Source organism: Trachemys scripta, chromosome 2, assembly GCF_013100865.1.
Source record: "Trachemys scripta elegans isolate TJP31775 chromosome 2, CAS_Tse_1.0, whole genome shotgun sequence".
Taxonomy (NCBI): Eukaryota; Metazoa; Chordata; order Testudines; family Emydidae; genus Trachemys; species Trachemys scripta.
The window spans coordinates 72561301-72581260 of record NC_048299.1 but is presented as its reverse complement, the minus strand read 5'-3'; the positions used below and the strand labels follow the sequence as shown (position 1 = coordinate 72581260).

The 19960-nt window shown below is 40.7% G+C and overlaps 1 protein-coding gene across 2 annotated transcripts in view; it reads right to left on the bottom strand.

The window, feature by feature from the left end:
* GPD1L (glycerol-3-phosphate dehydrogenase 1 like) overlaps positions 1-10574 on the bottom strand; it is a 32622-nt gene extending 22048 nt beyond the window's left edge. The window contains exons 1-3 of one of the 2 annotated variants that reach the window (XM_034760844.1): positions 10419-10574; positions 2758-2935; positions 671-811 (exon numbers count right to left, since the gene is read on the bottom strand). In XM_034760844.1, the coding sequence (XP_034616735.1) occupies positions 671-811; positions 2758-2935; positions 10419-10471 (372 nt within the window). In that variant the 5' untranslated portion in view covers positions 10472-10574. Of the gene's footprint in view, positions 1-670; positions 812-2757; positions 2936-10009; positions 10279-10418 lie in introns of those variants that run through there. The other variant, XM_034760843.1, reaches the window with a different exon arrangement.
* Positions 10575-19960: the final 9386 nt, after the last annotated feature.

Here is a 19960-nt window from a genome sequence, read left to right as displayed (position 1 = left end):
TGAAGGGCAAGAACAAAGTAATGTCTTCTAGAAGCTTGTGGGAATAACCAGATCTACCATAGCTTAATATTCAGAAACAAAATGTCATTTAAAACAGAAACTCCCTTGCCTCCAGCTCTATGAAAGCTCCTTTAAAATGCTGTTCCCAACAAGTTCCCATACTGGGACTGGTTTATCTTTTTGGATGGCTCTGAACAGTTTCTCTTGTTGCAGCAAAATCTTTGATGTGAACGAGAGCACTGTCCACTCAGTCACATGAGAGTCTCTCGTCAATTTTTAGAATGATCAGCTCAGTGTTTGGGATGTGAATTAACAACCAGACTATTATAGTTGTGCTCTGCTCTCCATCTAGTGATGTGTCCAGAATGAGAAAGTAATAGGCAGAAAAGCCTGGTGGTGCAAAACATTTTTTTAAGTTAGTCTTGCAAGCAGACTCACCTCCCTGTTACTGAAAATGACAGAATAAAATAAAAAAACACTGCATAACAATTCACTAGTGACTAGGACTCAAATTCTGATTGTACATCCAAAGAAGTCCTACTGAACAATCAAGAAAAAAATAACAATTTGGCTGGGACATGGAAAGATTTTTCATCTCAAACTCTTAGTTGAATGGTTTCAGAAGATTCCATTATATATTGACAATGTTAACATATAGCATTTATTATACCTTGATGAGAGTTATCCCAACAGCTTTCTTTGGTACCCGTCCTGTGATCTCATCACAGATCTTATGAATAAACTGGTGAGGAATGACAAAGACCAACAAGTCTGCATCTTGCACAGCTTCGTTAAGATTTGGAACGGCAATCTGTACAATTATGGAAGACAAAGGGGGTTGTGAAACAAAAGAATTTTTAAAAAATTAATTCTATTCAAAAGTTCTCTAAAAATAATCTAGACGAGCTTTCTGAGAATGATAATTTCTATCATGTTATATCAATAAGAGAAAAAAAACCCATGCACATTACATTCCTACACATGTGAGAGCATCAAATGCTTTCAAGCCAACCCAACCCAAAACATATTGGGCCAAATTTTGAAAGGGGCCTTTCCCTGCCTTCTAATATTGTGCACACAATCAATTGTACCTGCAAATGACAGAATTTAGACAGATAACTACCAAATTTGCAGGAGCAAATGATGTTCGCACCTACAAATCAGAGTTCAGACAGCTAACTAATATTCACAACCTAATTGATTGAAATGCAAAATTAGAGGCCGTTTTTTAATGTCTCTTGCTTAGCTGCTGGTTTGGCAAAACAGTTTACATTTCTAATACACTACTGCACTCAGAAAAATTAGGCCTGGTCTACACCTAAAACTTAGGTCGACCTAGCTACATTGCTCGGGGCTGTGAAAAATTCACACTCCTCAGAGACGTAGTTAAGTCAACCTAAGCACACTGTAGACCTAGCAACCACCTCTCGAGGAGGTGTATTTACTGTAGCGATGGAAAAAACCTTTCCCTCTCACTGTAGCAAGTGCCAACATTACAATGCCACAGCACCACAGCTGCAGCACCACACCTGTGCCACTGTAGTGCTTGTAAGATAGATATGTCCTGTTTAAAAAAAACAAAAAACCTTCACCAGTCTCTCTTACATCTGTTTCCTGATGTTCTATTTTTGATTCTTAAAAGGTTTTGTTTTTCTTTTTAAGGTGACCAGCTTCCAAGCCACCTGCCAGACTTCACCCTTTTCCAACAAGTGATGAGGACTTTAAAGTAGTCCTCATGTTTAACCACACTTGAAATAACAGAGGCACCAAAAATGAGTTCTGGGGTTGTACAGTGGCCTCTGCAATCACTATTAATGGAGGTAATGAACATGAACAACCTGGGTAACACCAAAGTTTCTCTGGTCTATGACAAAAGGGAAATAATAAATTGCCTAGGGAGATAAAAATCTCCAGTGATGGAGATTCCACAAAGAGCAGGTTAGACAAACATCTGTCAGGGATTGTCTAGATAATACTTAGTCCTGCCATGAGTGCAGGGGACTGGAATAGACCTCTCAAGGTCTCTTCCAGTTCTATTAGTCTATGATTTACTTCACATTAGGAGACTGGTGCAGCATTTAGGTTTCAATGGCACCAATAGAACCATAATCTAGCTACAGGCAGTTTTTAACCCATAGGTTTTCCTATTAAATTGTCAGTTGCTGCTCTCTCCTCCTACTTCTAGCTCTTTCTGGGCCAGATTCATGATTGCCCACCACAATATGTTGTCATTTACACCAGTGCGAACTGCGTGAAAAATGTCACCATTCAGGTTTGGCAGCACTTTAGACTGGCATAAATGACTACAAAAGTGAACAGCCTTTACATAATTCAATGCAGCTTTCAGTAGTGAAATTCCAGAGGGTCTGAAATTCCACCTTTCTTCCAAACTTGTCAGTCAGTTCCTTTCCAAAACTGAGGGCAAATCTTTATGGTAGTTATGGGCAAAGGCATTAATCTTTCTATTATTTTCACGTGTTTGCATATATACACAATACAGCATATGGTGCCATAAAGTCATTGAAGGGGAAAATCTATTACAAGATTATGTTAGCTATCAACTACCTTAGAGAGCTCACCTGTTCGGAACCCTTGATTGTGCCCATATCATTAACAAAATAGTTAGAGTTTGACAAAAAGCAAAAAAGTGAATGAAACACTCCTATCTCACTTCTGACTGTAAGCAATTTATATATATATATATATATATATTTTTATACACACACACACACGCCAAGTTTAGCTTCCAAGTCTTACCACATTTTCAGGCAGCTTGTAACCAGGGAGATATTTTACATTTTCATGTTCATTATTTATGATATCTGTCAGTTTTCTCCCATTAATATTTTCCTCGAAGACCCACATTTTCACTGTGGAAGCAAACTTTTGCATATTTTTTACATTATTGCCTATTATTTTGGCAACAGCAGAGCCCCTAGGAAAGAAAACAGAAAAAGAAGATATTCTAAAATTATAGTAACTTTGTTCTGGAAAAAAAGTCACTTAACACAAACACACACACCCGCCATCCTACCCACCCCCAAAATACCCAGGCAATTGGTCCAATTACTATTTAAAAATTTTGAACTAACAAAATGGAGGGGGGGGAAATCAACCAATCATTCATATATTTTGCTTTTGCTTAAACAAATACAGTCAGAAAAGAGCTCAGTAGACTGAAACATTTACTCATATCCCTCTAATTGCTTCTTCTACTCATCAGACATCCAGGGGGAGTTCAGTAACTTCATATGCACAGATTCAAAAGGATTATATTTTTCAATGCAGTGGTAAGAAGCTACATACAACTTCTAAATAACTGAAAAATTAAATTTAAAAAAGAAATGATGGGTCAGCAAGTTTTGTAAAATCCTCTTGCCAGTGGTGAGAAGATTTCCTCTGGCAGGGGGGCACTAACCCATCAATTTCTGCAGAACATCAACTACAGCGTGACAGTCTGTGATCTGATGCAGTGCCATCTTCCTGAGTTTGCAGACAAACACTTTCATTGCTGCTCAAATCTTTTTTCCTCCCAAACAGCAGCAGAATAAAATTAACAAGATTCTGGAGTCATATTTACTCAGATCTCTGGACAACAGTGAAACTGCCCAAGAATTTCATTATGCAGGAAAAGTTACAAGCAATAGCAGTCAGGTACAGGAACTATATATGAGGGAGAAGAGTAGATTCTCCCACTCCCAATGGCCTTGGGTTCATGATTTGTGTGTGCATGTGTGGGTTTTTATGTTACTTATTACTATCATTATTAATTTCCTGCATTCTCCCATTTGCCTTCATCTGCCCCGCAGCCTAAGGGGAGGCCATTAGAAGTAACTTCATGGGTGTGGGAGCAGGAAAAAAGGTGTGTGCTTTAAAAGACTGCATATTAAGAGGCAAAATACTGTTTTAACTTTATAAATTTAGCCACATATAAGCCCCTAGCATGATTCCCTAACAGCCAAAGCTTATTACAGAGTATTTGTAGTGAATTAGATTCATTCTATAAGAGCTTTTAAGGCAGCAATAGGGATTTGGCTATTACAATCCTTGTGATCACTTAGTAAGCATAAGAAATATTTATAACATGCCATGTAAAGGCTTTCACTACATATAACAATTCCTGTTGAATTAAATCATAAAAGTGTTATTTCTTTAAAAGACTGCAAGAAAGTGTTTTTTAATAGAGTATTTCTTTTTACAGCAGTACTTCATGTTCCACAAAATTTCCTCAGCCAAGAAGGTGACAATGTTACCAAAACTAACATCTTGATTATAAATGCTGCAATGCCTGCTTGCTACATCCTGGAAAGCATAAGTCAAGCTATTGTCCTGAACTAATTTACGTTGCTTATGGAGTTGGAAAAGGAAATGAAAATTAGCTTTTAAGACTTGGGAATTAAAACAGAGAGGGACTTTGATGTAATGGCCAGAACACAGGAGTGGTAGATGAGAGTTCAGGGTTCTTTGCCTAGTTCTGTCACCAACTATCTTGTGTTACTATAGGCAATTTACCTTACCAATCTGTTTCAGTTTTCCTGTCTCTGCAATGGAAATAATAATATTTGATATATCACAAGGTGTGTTGTGTGTAAAGTGTTTTGAAATTCTCGGATGGAAGGACTAAAAAAACTTCGTTTTTATAGCCACTATATTTAAATAAAGACTGTTAAGTTTCTCTCTTTGGTCTTAATCTCCACTAAGTATTTTGCAAACATTGTTGATAGAGAAATACAGTGTTAATTCTAACTCAGCCTAAATGTGCACATGGTTTTTGTTTTGTTTTTATTGTACTGTACCATACACTGACATTTTTTATTACAAATATTTGCACTGTAAAACAAAAGAAATAGTATTTTTAATTCACCTAATACAAGTACTGTAGTGCAATATCTTTATCATGAAAGTTTAACTTACAAATGTAGAATTACGTACAAAAAAATAACTGCACTCAAAAATAAAACAATGTAAAAGTTTAGGGCCTACACGTCCACTCAATCCTACTTCTTGTTCAGGCAATCGCTCAAATAAATTTGTTTACATTTGCAGGAGATAATGCTGCCTGCTTCTTGTTCACAATGTCATCTGAAAGTAAGAACTGGCGTTCACATGGCACTGTTGTAGCAGATATCACAAGATATTTACGTGCCAGATGCACTAACCATTCATATGTCTCTTCATGCTTCAACCACCATTCCAGAGGACATGCGTCCATGTCGATAACGGGTTCTGCTCAATAACAATCCAAAGCAGTGCGGACCAATGCACATTCATTTTCATTATCTGTCAGATGCCACCAGCAGAAGGCGGATTTTCTTTTTTGGTGGTTCAGATTCTGAAGTTTCCGCATCAGAGTGTTGCTCTTTTAACTCTTCTGAAAGCATGCTCCACACCTCATCCCTCTCAGATTTTGGAAGGCACTTCAGATTCTTAAACCTTGGGTCAAGTGCTGTAGCTGTCTTTAGAAATCTCACATTGATACCTTCTTTGTGTTTTGTCAAATCTACAGTGAAAGTGTTCTTAAATTGAACAACATGTGCTGGGTCATCATCCAAGATGACTATAAGATGAAATATATGGCAGAATGCAGATAAAACAGAGCAGGAGACATGCAATTCTCCCCCCAAGGAGTTCAGTCACAAATTTAGTTAGCAATTTTTTTCAATGAGCATCATCAGCATGGAAGCATGTCCTCTGGAATGGTGGCCAAAGCATGAAGGGGTATACAAACGTTTAGCATATCTGGCACGTAAATATCTTGCAATGCTGGCTACAAAAGTGACATGCAAACACCTGTTCTTACTTTCAAGTGACATTGTAAATAATAAGTGGGCACCATTATCTCCCGTAAATGTAAACAAACTTGTTTTTCTGAGCAACTGGCTGAACAAGAAGTAATATAAAGTGAGCACTGTACACTTTGTATTCTGTGTTGTAATTGAAATCAATATATTTGAAAATGTAGAAAAACATCCAAATATATTTAATAAATTTCTATTGGTATTCTATTGTTTAACAGTATGATTAAAAGTGTGATTAACTGCAATTAATTTTTTAACCGTAATTAATTATTTTTAGTTAATCGTGTAAGTTAACTGTGATTAATTGACAGCCCTACTTTGCATATGTACAGTGTGCACTGCTCACACCACAAGTTCCATTATTGTTTAACAGTTAGATGGTCTGGACTGTCTCTTTTCCTTCTTTGACTGTAATAAGAATAAGCTGGTTATTGATTTCCTGTGTTCAGGAATACCTAAAATGTGACTTCACTGCTTCCTATTTCATTGTAATGTTACAAGAACTAAACTAGAAGTAAATTGGGCAAAGTCACAAGAATGACATCAGGAATCTAAATGCCATAAATAGAGTGAGATAGCAACTCCCCACCCCCATTTTAATCAACACACAAATCGGCACACTCAGATTTCCTACAACTGATCACATGGAATCAGAAGTCCATTCCTCACCTTGGGTTGACTTAAGAGTGCATTCATGACATTATCAAGCAAAAGAATTGGTATGCTTACTGATTTGTTTATAGTAAAATACTTCCGGCATCATGGGTCAAGCTGTAATATTTTGTGCCTACAGTAGTTCAGTTGCACAGGAAAACCCAGTACATTCTTCTCAATCACAACGGGAACACCTTCCAAGTGAAAGCTAACAGCACTCAGATCATTAAATAAGGTAACTCAATTTCATAGGGCAATATTCCTCCTTGGTGCAAGTGCAAAGTTCTGGCCAGGAATAAAAACCTGTTTAATGCAGGGCTCTGGGATTCTTTGCGGTGAGAGGGTCCCAGAGTTCAGGCTGCAGCTTGAGCCAGAACAGCTATACTGCAGTTAAACAGCTCCTGAGTCCGAGCCCCATTAAACCAAGTCAGCTGGCACAGGCCAGCTGTGGGTTTTTAATTGCAGTGCTGTGTTGACATACCCAAAGAGGGTAATTGGGAACTATCAAGGTAACTCACCAGGCAACACAGTGCTGACTTCTTTTGAGTGATGGTGTAGTAGAAGAGAAGTGTGGAAACTGTCAGAAAGAAGTAGGTGAGGTAGGATACAGATGGTTCAGTTTGTTAATCATTATGGAGTCCATCTAAAGAGCCCTATGTTACAGGTAATTTGACACATGGCAGAAATCCACGAGAGGTGCCACAGTATGAGATTTTTTGGGGGCACTTCTTTCTCCTATGCAAAGTTACTAAAATTCTTGAATGTTGTATTGTGTGTCATCATGGATGTCAAATTTGCACAATGAAATGAATTAAGCTCCATTCCTGCAAATAGTCTTGAGTTCAACAGAGTACTCACATGCATAAACAAACTGCTTCTTGTAGCACTGGTATTCCTTTAATCTAGATATTTTTTTAAAAAATATAAAAACAAAACAAGATCCAAGATGTGAAAGCTCCTGACTAAGACCCTGTCATAAACAGATAGTTAAGGGTTAATGCCTCTTTTACCTGTAAAGGGTTAAAAAGTTCACCTAGCCTAGCTGACACCTGACCAGAGGAACCAATGAGGGGATAAGATGTTTCAAAAGGAAGGAGGGAAGTTCCCTTTGTTTAGAGTTAGTTTCAGTTTAGGGGTTCTGAACCTGAACCCAACCAGAGGGGGCCCCGCAAGGAAGGGGGCCCCTAAAAGTGGCAAAATAAATACCGCATTCCAGTTTCTGCATTGTAAGGGGCCCCGCCTGGACATATGCTCAGAGGGGGCCACTGTTCGGAGGGGGCCACGTTCTTTGTTGCTACGGCCCAGGGGGTTCACATGCAGATGGGGACCTGCATTTGAACCCCTAAACTGAAACTGACTCTCAAAAGGAAGGAGGGAAGTTCCCTTTGTTTAAACATCTTATCTCCCCATTGGTTCCTCTGGTCAGGTGTCAGCTAGACTAGGTGAACTTTTTAACCCTTTACAGGTAAAAGAGGCATTAACCCTTAATTATCTGTTTATGACAGACCCTGATCCAGCAAACATTTACACATGTATTTCCATTGCTCATAAGCATTTGCAGAATCAGAGTAATAGGCCCCAATTCATGGCAGCACTTAAGCATATACTTAATTTTAAGCATGTGATTAAGTGCTGCACTGAACTGAGATGCTTTCCTGAATCAGGGCCTTAGTCAAGATCTCTCACTTCTTGATTCTTGGGAGGGGGGCACGGAAGAATAGTCTGGATTATAGAAATACTTGTGATTTAATAAGGAGCTAGAAAATAGTTGCTTATCAAAATATTTCCTAGATTAAAATCATTTTCATTCGTTTTTCTTTCTTCCACCCCTTCATAGACAATTCACTTTCCCTTTAAGAGATGTGTGGCAAACTGTTGTTTGGCCCAAAAGATAATGACAGTTCCTACCACCGAAAGCACAATCTCTTCTCACAATTTAGCAGATATGATTATTTTGCCCTCCAAATATCTGTCAGCATACACACGGGCAATTCTTGAATACTGAGCTGATCTAATTAGTAATCACAACAAAAAAATAATTAAAGCTACACCCACACAGTTGTAGCTAGTATATAATTTCAATGAAGCTTATCACACTTCGATTCATGCTAGTTTCAGTATAGACCATATGTAACTGCAGTTAATTTAATTAGCAAAGATTCCTATTTGCTTCATGTATGAGACTGACAAGTTGAAAGGAAATAAATAAGCAAAAGCAAAAGTTATGCAGCATTTTATAGAACAAAGTTCATTTTACAAGTTAGTACAAGGCAAGCATCAGGGTATGATCTCAGTTGGTTAACCATCACTCCCTCAAAAAACAAAAACAAAACTCCATGTGACCTTGCACTGTGCAACTTCCAGAACTTTGCAAAACAATAGCCATATTAAAAGGCAGTTACATAAAGTGAACAGCAGCAGCATTTTAACAGTGGGATTGTTAAAGTTACTTTGACCAGGGACTCTAATGTTCTGGTTTTGTTTCACAAATTGTAGTGTCCTGTCCCTTTCTATCTAGCTGAATGTTACCATTCATGGGAAAACACTGGAGTTCTCTAAAGTTAAACATTTTTTTAAAATTATATCTAACTGATGTTATTCATAAGTCATCCCTGGCAGCATCCTGTTTTTAAAATTAATTAAAGTGACAAACTGTGAAGATACATTTATATAATTAATAAATAATAATACTCTGTACTTCACACTTTTCAACTGAGGTTCTGCGTTCTTTACACAGATGGGAAGTAAAATGGGAAAAAGACAAAGTGGAAAACTGAGGCACAGAAAGGTCAAGGGCATGGTATGGCTCCTATAGAAATTAATGGCAAAACTCCCATTACCTTTAATGGAAACAAAATTGGGACATTAGTCATTTGTCCAAAGTGAAAAGCAAGTGGCAGATTTGGCAATCAAGCCACATTTTATTAAGCCTTTTATGCTCCACAACATGTAGGAAATTGAAGTCCATCTGACCTCAACTCCCCTTCTTGATATTAAGAGATTACTGATACAGTATATTGCCCAGTGTCCTGTAATTCATCTGAAAGATAGATGCATTGGCAAACAATTTGTATGAAAGACACCATATAAAATAAATTTATATTTCCATCATTTTGGGGGCTGAGTTCGTCCAAGTTTAGGCAACATAATCAGCTGAAAATGTGCAGAATCTTTAACGTCTTTGTCAGCTAATATCAGAGCTGACAGAAGTGGGCACACAACAGATGCCAGGTTAAAAATATCCTATTGTAACTTCTGTATAGAAAAGTTTAACTTACACGGGGGACATAGCAGTGTGCCTGATTCTCTAATGTGTTACACCACTGACTTTCAGTGGATCATCTGATGCAGAACTAGAGCAATGGAGTGGGGGGGATCAGGCCCAGTGTAGCCAAAGTTTGCTCTTCCTGTATGGTTGGGACACACTGCCACATTCTTCCTCTTCAACGTTAACAGAAGTAAAATGCATCCTAATTAAACCTAAACACACATATCCTAAAACAAACTGACTCTACAAAAACAAACATCGAATCCCGGATTTTCCACAAATTGACAACCTGATTTGGAGAGATTCCCCAGAAGCAACACACGAAGTAGGTTTAACTGAAACTAGAGATGAGCAGAACAACTTTGGCCAGATTTTGCTTTCAGAACGGTACCACTCCAGAGCCACTCTAGTCCGGTACCAACGCTTCACTGCGTGCAAGCCAGGGGAGAATCGGGCCCGGTGGCCTTGGCACAGAGTTTCCTGAGGCGGGGAAACCCTCCATCCCCACAGGTGGAAGGCTGTACACCCAGCCTTAAAATCCATCCTCCCCGACCCCTGGCAGAGAGCGCAGAGCGGCTCCGGCCTACGCCCTCTCCACGCGTTGGCCCGGGTTTCTCTGCCCCCACAAGAGGCACCGCCGGGGAAGAGGCGAGGGGCGGCGGCTCCTCCCGCGCTGCTCTGCGGGCAGCCGCACTCACCAGTTCCCCGAGCCCACGATGCAGACTCTCAGCGGCGCCGAGACCAGAGCCATGGCGGGCGCTGCACCACCAGCCGCGAGCCGCGCCGCTCGGCACCGGGTCTCGGCAGGGGAAGCAGCGGCGAGCGCCTCCCAGCCGTGCACCGGAGAGAAAGCCCGGTGCACGCCGCCCGCCCTTAGGCGCTCACATGCTGCCGCTCCCGCGGCTTGCTGGGAGCTGTAGTCCGTGCCCCGGTGCGGGTGCAAAGCTGACGCCCCCCCCCGGGCTAGTGTCTGCACTGGCTTCCTAGAGTGCGCTCTGCTTGCAAGCCGGGCAATGGAGGGCGGGGCGGGCAGGATCCAGGATGGTCTCTTGTGCATCCTTTTCCACAGCTGGGGGCATGTTCATTCTTGGAGCTGGGGGGTCAAGAGGCTCCTTCCCCAGATCTCCTACCCCCAAACATCAGGCAAGCAATCGAGGTCTCAGGCCATCTGTTGGCCAAGGAGAGCTGGATGGGGGGCTCCCTTTTTCAACCAGGGTGAAAAGTTGTCCTGATGGAGAGAAGCTGCCCCAAGATCAAGGCTCCTTGGTTATTATGTAAAAACAGGCGTTTTGCCCTCTTTTCAAAGTATTAATATAGTTAGATACTAAGCTAAGAGCCTACTAAGGGGGATGTGATAGAGGTCTGTAAAATCATGAATGGCGTGGACAACGTGAATACAGAAATGTTATTTACCTTTTCCCAGAATACAAAAAACGGGTCACCCAATTAAATTAGTTGGTAGCAGGTTTAATACAAATAAGAGGGAGTACTTTTTCAGAAAGTGCACAAATAACTGGATTCAAAAAAGCATTAGATAAGTTCATGGAGGATAGGTCCATCGATGGCTATTAGTCAAGATGGTCAGGAATGTAACCACATGCTTTCAACCCCAGGGATGCAAACCTCTGACTGCCTGAAGCTGGGAGGGGAAGACAAGGGTGCATCACTCCAACTGCCCAGTTCTGTACACTCCACCTACAGCTCTGACACTGGCCACTGTCGGAGTCAGGATACTGGGCTGAATTGACCATTGGTCTGACCCAATTTAGCAGTTCTGATGTTCTTAATTTACATTCATATAATGTCTTTCATCTAAAGAATTCCCAGATTCATTACAACATATGATGCAAGGGCCATCCCGTACAGATCCAGATGCAGTACTGGGGCCTATAAATACAACACCAATGAAATACAGCCATCTCTGGGGCAAGCAGTGGCAAATATTTATCAACAAACATTCAACACAACAGTGGAGAAAAAACATAGATTGGCCAAGGCCACCTGAGGAGGCCCCTGCTCTTACAGAAAGTGCTATAGGATCTTTTATGTTCAAACACAGCAGATAATTTTTAGGTCTTATCTGAAAGAAACATAGAATACCTGGTACCCACTTAACATCTGTAGCACAGAAAGCAGAAGGGCTGGAATTTGAACTTGTAATTCCATGAGGTGCGGGCTTTTCAAGAACAAGAGTAATATATAGTTTCATATGCTGTGCTTAATGTAAATCGGATAGAGGGAGAGAGTAATAAACAAAGCGACCATTAAGTAGACTTCTGTCTGAAGGATATGAAACCAAATATTTGCTATGTTTAAGTGGTTCAGTGCTCTAGTTTTGTTTCGTTTTCTGAAGTTGTTCATCCACATTTTTCCCCTGGGTTCTTCCTCTCACTTCACTCATGCTGATGGAAAAAGACCACATGGAATAAATGTTGCAGTATTGGGAAGGACAGAGACAATTTCCATGAAAGCAGATAAAGAGCCTTAAGCCCATTCATTAGGTTCCAAGTTAGCTCCTGTGCACGATCATTGCTTATGTAGCTCAATTGTTTTAGCTATTCTAGATATTTCTAAGATGTTTTGACACCTCAGTGTTTATGAGAAGTGTCTCTTTGTCAAATACCGTAGTCAAGGATCAGGGCCGGCTCCAGCTTTTTTGCCACCCCAAGCATTGAAGCAAAAAAAAAAAAAAGATAAAGCCACGATCGGCGGCACTTCAGTGACAGCTCTACCCCGCAGCTTCATTCTTCGGCGGCAATTTGGCGGCGGATCCTTTGCTCCGAGAGAGACTGAGGGACCTGCTGCTGAATTGTCACCGAAGACCCGGATGTGCCGCCCCTTTCCATGGGCTGCCCCAAGCACCTGCTTCCTTGGCTGGTGCCTGGAGCCGGCCCTGTCAAGGATCCAGGGAGAGAAACCAGATCTAAGATTTGAATGCATAGAACCCTGCACCAACCAAAAAAATGTGACAACACAAAAAAACATAGGAGGATTAACTATAACAGAGGACTGTTTCATTTAGACATTTATGTCTGTATTGGCAAAGCAAATAATTTAAGACAGAAATAAGTAACTATTTGGCAAACTGAGGTTAAGTAAAAGTCAGAATTTTCATTGAAAACAATACTACACATAACATTATCATAAAACACTATCATGAGTACAGCATAAATTTTTCCTCATAATATAGTTCATTTGTATTCTCTTTCCAAAGTTTGTGTGTTCCGTGCAAGATCTTAATCTCTTTTTATGTTTAAATGTCTAATTATGTCACTGGAAGCTATTAAAGTGTTGAATCACCCAAAAATATAGTTTAAATTCTCCAAATGATTTTTTAAACATTCCTCCTAAACACAGGCCATTGTGCGAGGTGTGTGACTTCTTTAAGAAGATAATCTCTATAGCTCAGTTATGTGTGCGGATTAGGTAGAAGAGAAGAGGGTTATAGGATGGCCTCTAGGCGATGAAGATGATTATTTAACATTTTTATAAGCCACCACAGACTTGTGCTAGGCATCTTGTGGACAGATATGAAGAGAAGGTCCTTGTCTGAAGAGTTTGCACACTAAACAGAAAGAGAGAGGAAGGGATGAGTTAACTGAACACAGGAGTAAGTATCTGTCTGAGTTCCACAATTTTTGTCTGATTTTTGTTCTTAATAGTTCCACTCCTGCAAGAGGTCAGGAAGGCCTAAAGCTCCTAAAGAGCAGGGGCACAGTAAGGCTAGCCAGGGCCAAGAGCCGCAAACAGTTTTGAGGCTGTGTCTACACTAGAGAGCTTATAGCGGCACAACTGTACCAATGCAGCTGTGCCACTGAAAGATATCCTGTGTAGCTGCTGTATGCTGAGGGGAGAAAGCACTCATATTGACATAATTAAACCACCCCCAAAGAGTGGCAGTATCTATGTTGGTGGTAGAGCACCTTCCGCTGACATAGCACTGTCCACATTGGTGCTTCTGTCGGTGTAACTTATATCACTCAGAGGTGTGTTTTTGTCACACTCCTGAGCGACATAAATTATACCGACAAAAGTGCTAGTGTAGACATAGCCTGACACTTCCTCCCAGCCAAGGCTCACCAACTCCCTCCCTCAACCGTCCATTGCCTCCACCTCTTTCACATAACCTACTGTCCCACCTACAGATGCTCCATGTTCCTACATTCTCTCATTTATGTATTCAAATGCTTTCTCTATATTCACTTCTTCATCCCCCAACCCTTGTCTCAATCCCCCTCTCTTCCTTTGGATGGCTATCCATTCTGTGTTTTAAGGGATTACTAGTATTTGGTGCCTAATGTTCCATAACTCACCCCCATTAAAGAGCTATTGAGAAGAATTTTATTGTCATTCACTGTGATACAAATCATAATTCTGTAGCATGAATGAACATTGTGAGGTGGTGTCCTTTAAAAAATAAGCTCCTCCTCTTGAGCATCCTCTCAGCAGCACCATACAGGTATAGGACAAGCCAAGCAGGTATCTAGCAATGCCTACCCTGTCCTGAACCTGGAATCCTTCCCTGTGACTGTAGCAACTTGGCCTCCCATTGATCCAAGTTTCAAGGTTTCCTGTGCCTCCTCCTAGCCCAGATCTGTCCACCTCTATCTAGATAGGGCTTTTAAAGAGGAAATGTTAGAAGTGTAATTGAGCTTAAAGAAGAGTAGGCATTATTTACTTAGACCATGTCTACACTATGGAGACTATACCAAAATAGCTACAGCTCCAGAGCTACGTTGGTGTAACCCCATAGTGTAGACACAACCTACACCAATGGAAAAAAAAATCTGTCGGTGTGGGAATACCACCTCCCCGAGCAATGGTATCTTGGTTGACAGAAGCATTCCTCCTTGTTGTGTCTACTCTGGCATAGCTACATCAGTGAAGGGTGGAATTTTCATGCCCTTGAGCAAAGTAGCTATGTTGACCAAAATTTTAAGTCTAGATGGTCTAGATCAGGAATTGGCAACCTTTGGCATGCGGCCTGTCAGGGAAATCCGTTGGCGGGCCGGGCCGGTTTGTTTACGTGCAGCATCCGCAGGTTCAGCCAATCGCAGCTCCCACTGGCCGCGGTTCGCTGTTCCAGGCCAATGAGGGCTGTGGGAAGCAGCGGCCAGCACATCCCTCGGGCCACACCGCTTCCCGCAGCCCCCATTGGCCTGAATGGCGAACCATGGCCAGTGGGAGCTGCGATCAGCCAAACCTGCAGACGCTGCAGGTAAACAAACTGTCCTGGCCCGCCAGCGGATTTCCCTGATGGTCCACATGCCAAAGGTTGCCGATCCCTGGTCTAGATAATACTTTGTCCTGCCATGAGTGCAGGGGACTCTTGAGGTCCCGTGCAGTCCTATGATTCTAGACCAGGCCTTAGTATCTGTAGCCATATTCCTGCAGAACGAAGACTACATGCGATTCTTGCTAAAGATACTAATCAAACTGGACTTGGATCCTGAGATAACCTTTCCTCTAGGATGCTGACTACATGAAGTTTCCTACTGAAGATATTAATTAAACGAGACTTGGATCCTTCCTGAGGTAAACTGTAATATACTAGCTAGTGTGTATGTGTATCACTGCTCATAGCTGGATAGAATGAATGCCAATCCCAGGTATGTGTCATTAACCCAAATATTATTACAGTTGGGGAGATTCTCCTTTAACTCAAGTGATAGTACCCTGTGCTTCTGGCGTAGAAGAAACCTAAGTTTTATCTTAATTTATTAATATGAAATTGTGAATGGCCACAAAATATATTACCTCAGGCACCTTGTCACTCTAATATCCTGGGACTAACACTGTATAAATTAAATTGAATCAGGTACACCAATGCATGTATTTGGAATGCAAAGTGCAGGGATCAGAGACTATCTGCTGGTTTATTTTAAGAAAAATAAATTCATGTAATCATGCATGTGCTGGTGTACAGTTAATATAGCATGTCCGAGAATTATAAGAAATAGTGGGAGAAAGGCTCTCTGCTTTAAAATGGAAATGTATAGTTGGAGTATGTTGCCTTTTCATCTCAGCTAAGCTGCAGCTAGGAATGGTATTCTGAAACACAGTTTTAAACATTGAAGTCACATGTGTATAAAGTATGGTTGTCAATTAATCACAGTTAACTCATGTGATTAACTAAAAAAATTAATTGTGATTAAAAAATGAATCATGATTAATCGCACTGTTAAACAATAGAATACCAATTGAAATTCATTTGGATGCTTTTATACATTTTCAAGTATATCAATTTCAATTACAACACGGAATCCAAAATGTACAGTGCTTACTTTATATTATTTTTTATTACAAATATTTGCACTGTAAAAATGATAAACTAAATAAATAGTATTTTTCAATTCACCTCATACAAGTACTGTAGTGCAATCTCTTTATCATGAAAGTGCAACTTACAAATGAAGGGATTTTTTTGTTATATATTTGCACTCAAAAACAAAACAACATAGGCACCGAGTTTCTAATCTGCTCCACCCAGACTCCTCCCCCACTCCACCCTTTCCCCCAATGCCCCACCCCCACCCTGCTTCCTCCCACTCCCACCCTGCCCCCGCCCCTTCCCACCCCACCTCTTCCCCACCCAGTTCTGCTTCCTCCCCCTCACCCCCAGTGCTTCCTGACGCCACGAAACAGCTGATCCTAGGCAGGCAGTAGGCGCTGGGAGGGAGGGGGCGGCGCTGATTGGCGGGGCCTGCCAATGGGCAGGAGGCACTGGGGGGAGGGAGAGGCATTAATAGGGGAGCTAGTGCACCCACCATTTTTTTCCTGTGGGTACTCCAGCCCCGGAGCACCCATGGAGTTGGCACCTATGCAAAGCAATGTAAAACTTTAGTGCCTACAAGTCCACACAGTTCTACTTCTTGTTCAGCCAATCGCTAAGAGAAACAAGTTTGTTTATATTTACGGAAGATAATGCTGCCCACTTCTTAATTACAATGTCACCTGAAAGTGAGAACAGGTGTTCACATGGCACTGTTGTAGCTGGCGTCGCAAGATATTTATGTGCCAGATGCGCTAAAGATTCATATGCCTCTTCATGCTTCAGCCATGGTTCCAGAGGACATGCTTCCATGCTGATGACGTTCGTTAAAAAAGTAATGTGTTAATTAAATTTGTGACTGAACTCCTTGGGTGAGAATTGTATGTCTCCTACTCTGTTTTACCCGCATTCTGCCATTTATTTCATGTTATGGCAGTCTTGGATGATGACCCAGCACATGTTGTTGTTCATTTTAAGAACACTTTCACTGCAAATTTGACAAAATGCAAAGAAGATACCAATGTGAAATTTCTAAAGGTAGCTACAGCTCTCGATCCAAGATTTAAAAATCTGAAGTGCCTTCCAAAATCTGAGAGGGATGAGGTGTGGAGCATGCTTTCAGAAGTCTTAAAGAGCAACACTCTGATGCAGAAACTACAGAACCCAAACCACCAAAAGAGAAAATCAACCTTCTGCTGGTGGCATCTGACTCAGATGCTAAAAATGAACATGAGTACTTGTGGCACCTTAGAGACTAACAAATTTATTTGAGCATAAGCTTTTGTGGGCTACAGCCCACTTAATCGAATGCATAAAATGGAACATATAGTAAGGAGATATATATACAGATACAAAGAACATGAAAAGGTGGGAGTTGCCCTACCAACTCTAAGAGGCTAATTAATTAAGACGAGCAATTATCAGTAGGAGAAAAAAACTTTTGTAGTGATAATCAAGATGACCCATTTCAGACAGTTTGACAACAATGTGTGAGGATACTTAACATGGGGAAATAGATTCAATGTGTGTAATGGCTCAGCCATTCCCAGTCTCTATTCAAGCCTAAATTGATGGTATCTAGTTCAGCAGTTTCTTGTTGGAGTCTGTTTTTGAAGCTTTTCTGTTGCAAGATTGCCACTCATTCAGTAACAGACTTAAAGGTGGCAAAATGTAGAAAACATCCAAAAATATTTAAACATCCAAAAATATTTAAATAAATGGTATTCTATTATTGTTTAACAGCGCAATTAATAGTGATTTTTTTTTAATCTCTCAATTAATCACAATTAATTTTTGAATAGCTTGACAGCCCTAGTATAAAGTTCATTTTCTGCACAGTGAAAATACAGCTTTGTGATTGAATCATTGACCCACTTTCTTCTCATAGTTACATGGATCATGCACCTATCTTGAATCCACATAACCAAGAGCAGGATTAGGCCAAATGATAGCTTTTCTAAATTGCTGATCTTTGTACTAATATACTGATCCTGCTAACTTTGCTCATTTGAGCAGTTCCAGGGGCTATTCACATGAGCAGAGTTATGCAGGATAAGGGAATAAGGCTTTAAAAAGTTGTAAACAACACAAGAATCATTTAACACCCCCCATGACACTGCACCCCATATTCTTCATAGAAATATTGTTATGATATGAATATGGCATAACTAAGATATGTTTTACACAAGATGGATCATGTGAGGTATCATTGGAAAGATTATGATCTACTGAATGTGTTTATCCAAGTTGTATGCATGCATCATTTCTGTATCTGAGGTTAGGAATACTGACTATGTAACAATTACGACTGTGTGTGTATCTGGGAGAACACCCACCAGACAGTAGAAAATCAGCCTCAGTGGGCCATTAGGAAGAACAATAAGACTTGGAAGATACTAATCTCCTGCCTTCCTGAGAAGCTCCCAGGCTGCTGCTTTTTGACACTACAGGGTCAAGTGATCGTGTCACCTGGTACTAGACCCCCATCTTGGGTTTTCAGTGTTTTTCCAGTAACAGGAGGTGGGGGGCGGTCAGATAGGGAAACAAAAGATTCCCGCCTAATGTAAATTCTATTTAAGGCTGGGAAGTAAGTCAATCAAGACTCTTCTCCAATGCCTCCCCATCCAAGAAGGAAGATTGTTAAAAACACCTGAAGGGAAAGGTAGGGGCTGAGACATGGGTCCAGTCTGTAAAGAGAAATAACTAGAACTCTAAGCTACAGAAACTCTGCAACCTGCCTAAACAACATTTGGGGTGAGAAATTACATTTTGGATTCTGTTTCTTGAGTGTAAACTTAGTTTGTGCATTTTGTTTTATTTGCTCAGTAATCTGCTTTACGTTTGCTATCCCTTATAATCACTTAAAATTTACCTTTTGTAGTTAATAAACTTATTTCTTGTTTGTTTCAAAACCCAGTTTGTACAATTCATATCTGAGGGAGCAGAAAGCTGTGCATATCTCTCTCCACATTGAGGGAGAGGGCAAATTTTTCTGAACTTGCGTTCTGCAGAACTTTCTATATTATTTTGGGTTTATATCCCAAAGGAGGTGTGCACTTGAGTGCTGGCCATTCTCCTAGCTAAGTGCTCGCACACAGAGCTGATTTCAGTCTGTGTCTGCAGCTGAGTGTGGCCTTACCTGCATGTGTGTGCTGGAGAAGGCTTGAGAGCCTAGCACAGCAAAAACAGGCGGAGGAAACACAGGCTGGTGGAAAGGGCGGGCTCAGTGAGAGCCCAGCACATCAGATAGCACCCCAGGAGGGGGGGGGGTTAACCCATCACACACACACACCCCCACACACAAGGTAGGTGTGTACAAAAGTGCAAATGATTAAAAATTACAAGACTGCTCGGAACTTCACGAGAAAACATTTCCAGAGCCTCTTAAAACAAAGGCAAACAACTTCTTTTATTCAGTGGGACTATATTAAAAAATCAGATAAGATAAAAGAAATTTTTATCTACAGTACATTAAACAATATGATTTTATATATTGTAAATGACAAGCAAAATTAATATTGCCAATACAATTTCAAGGTTACTAAATGTTAATGTAAAATTTGAAAGGAAAAAAAAAAAAAACTACAGCGCCAACACCCTCTAAATAAACTACATAGCATATAGATTCAGATAGGAGGTGTTTGTTTTCATAAATGCAACACAAAATGATGATGGAAGGTATTTAAAAGGTTTGGAGTTCTGGTCCAGATAAGCACTCAAATGCTTGATAATTATCTGAAGTTTATCCATACTATCAAGATCTTGTGAGATCTTTTCTACAAAGCCCAGTTTCTCCTCTCCCCAAACTAGAGGCTCTTGCTCCTCACTGCATACTGTATTTAATCTTGGGGATGAGATGGAGGGATAGCAAGGCCCAGGCCTTCTCAGGCTTGTCTCTTTTTGGGGGGTGGGTTGGACAGGTGGCCTGTTCCCTCCATCTGATCTTCTGTAGTGGGATCTGGTCCAACT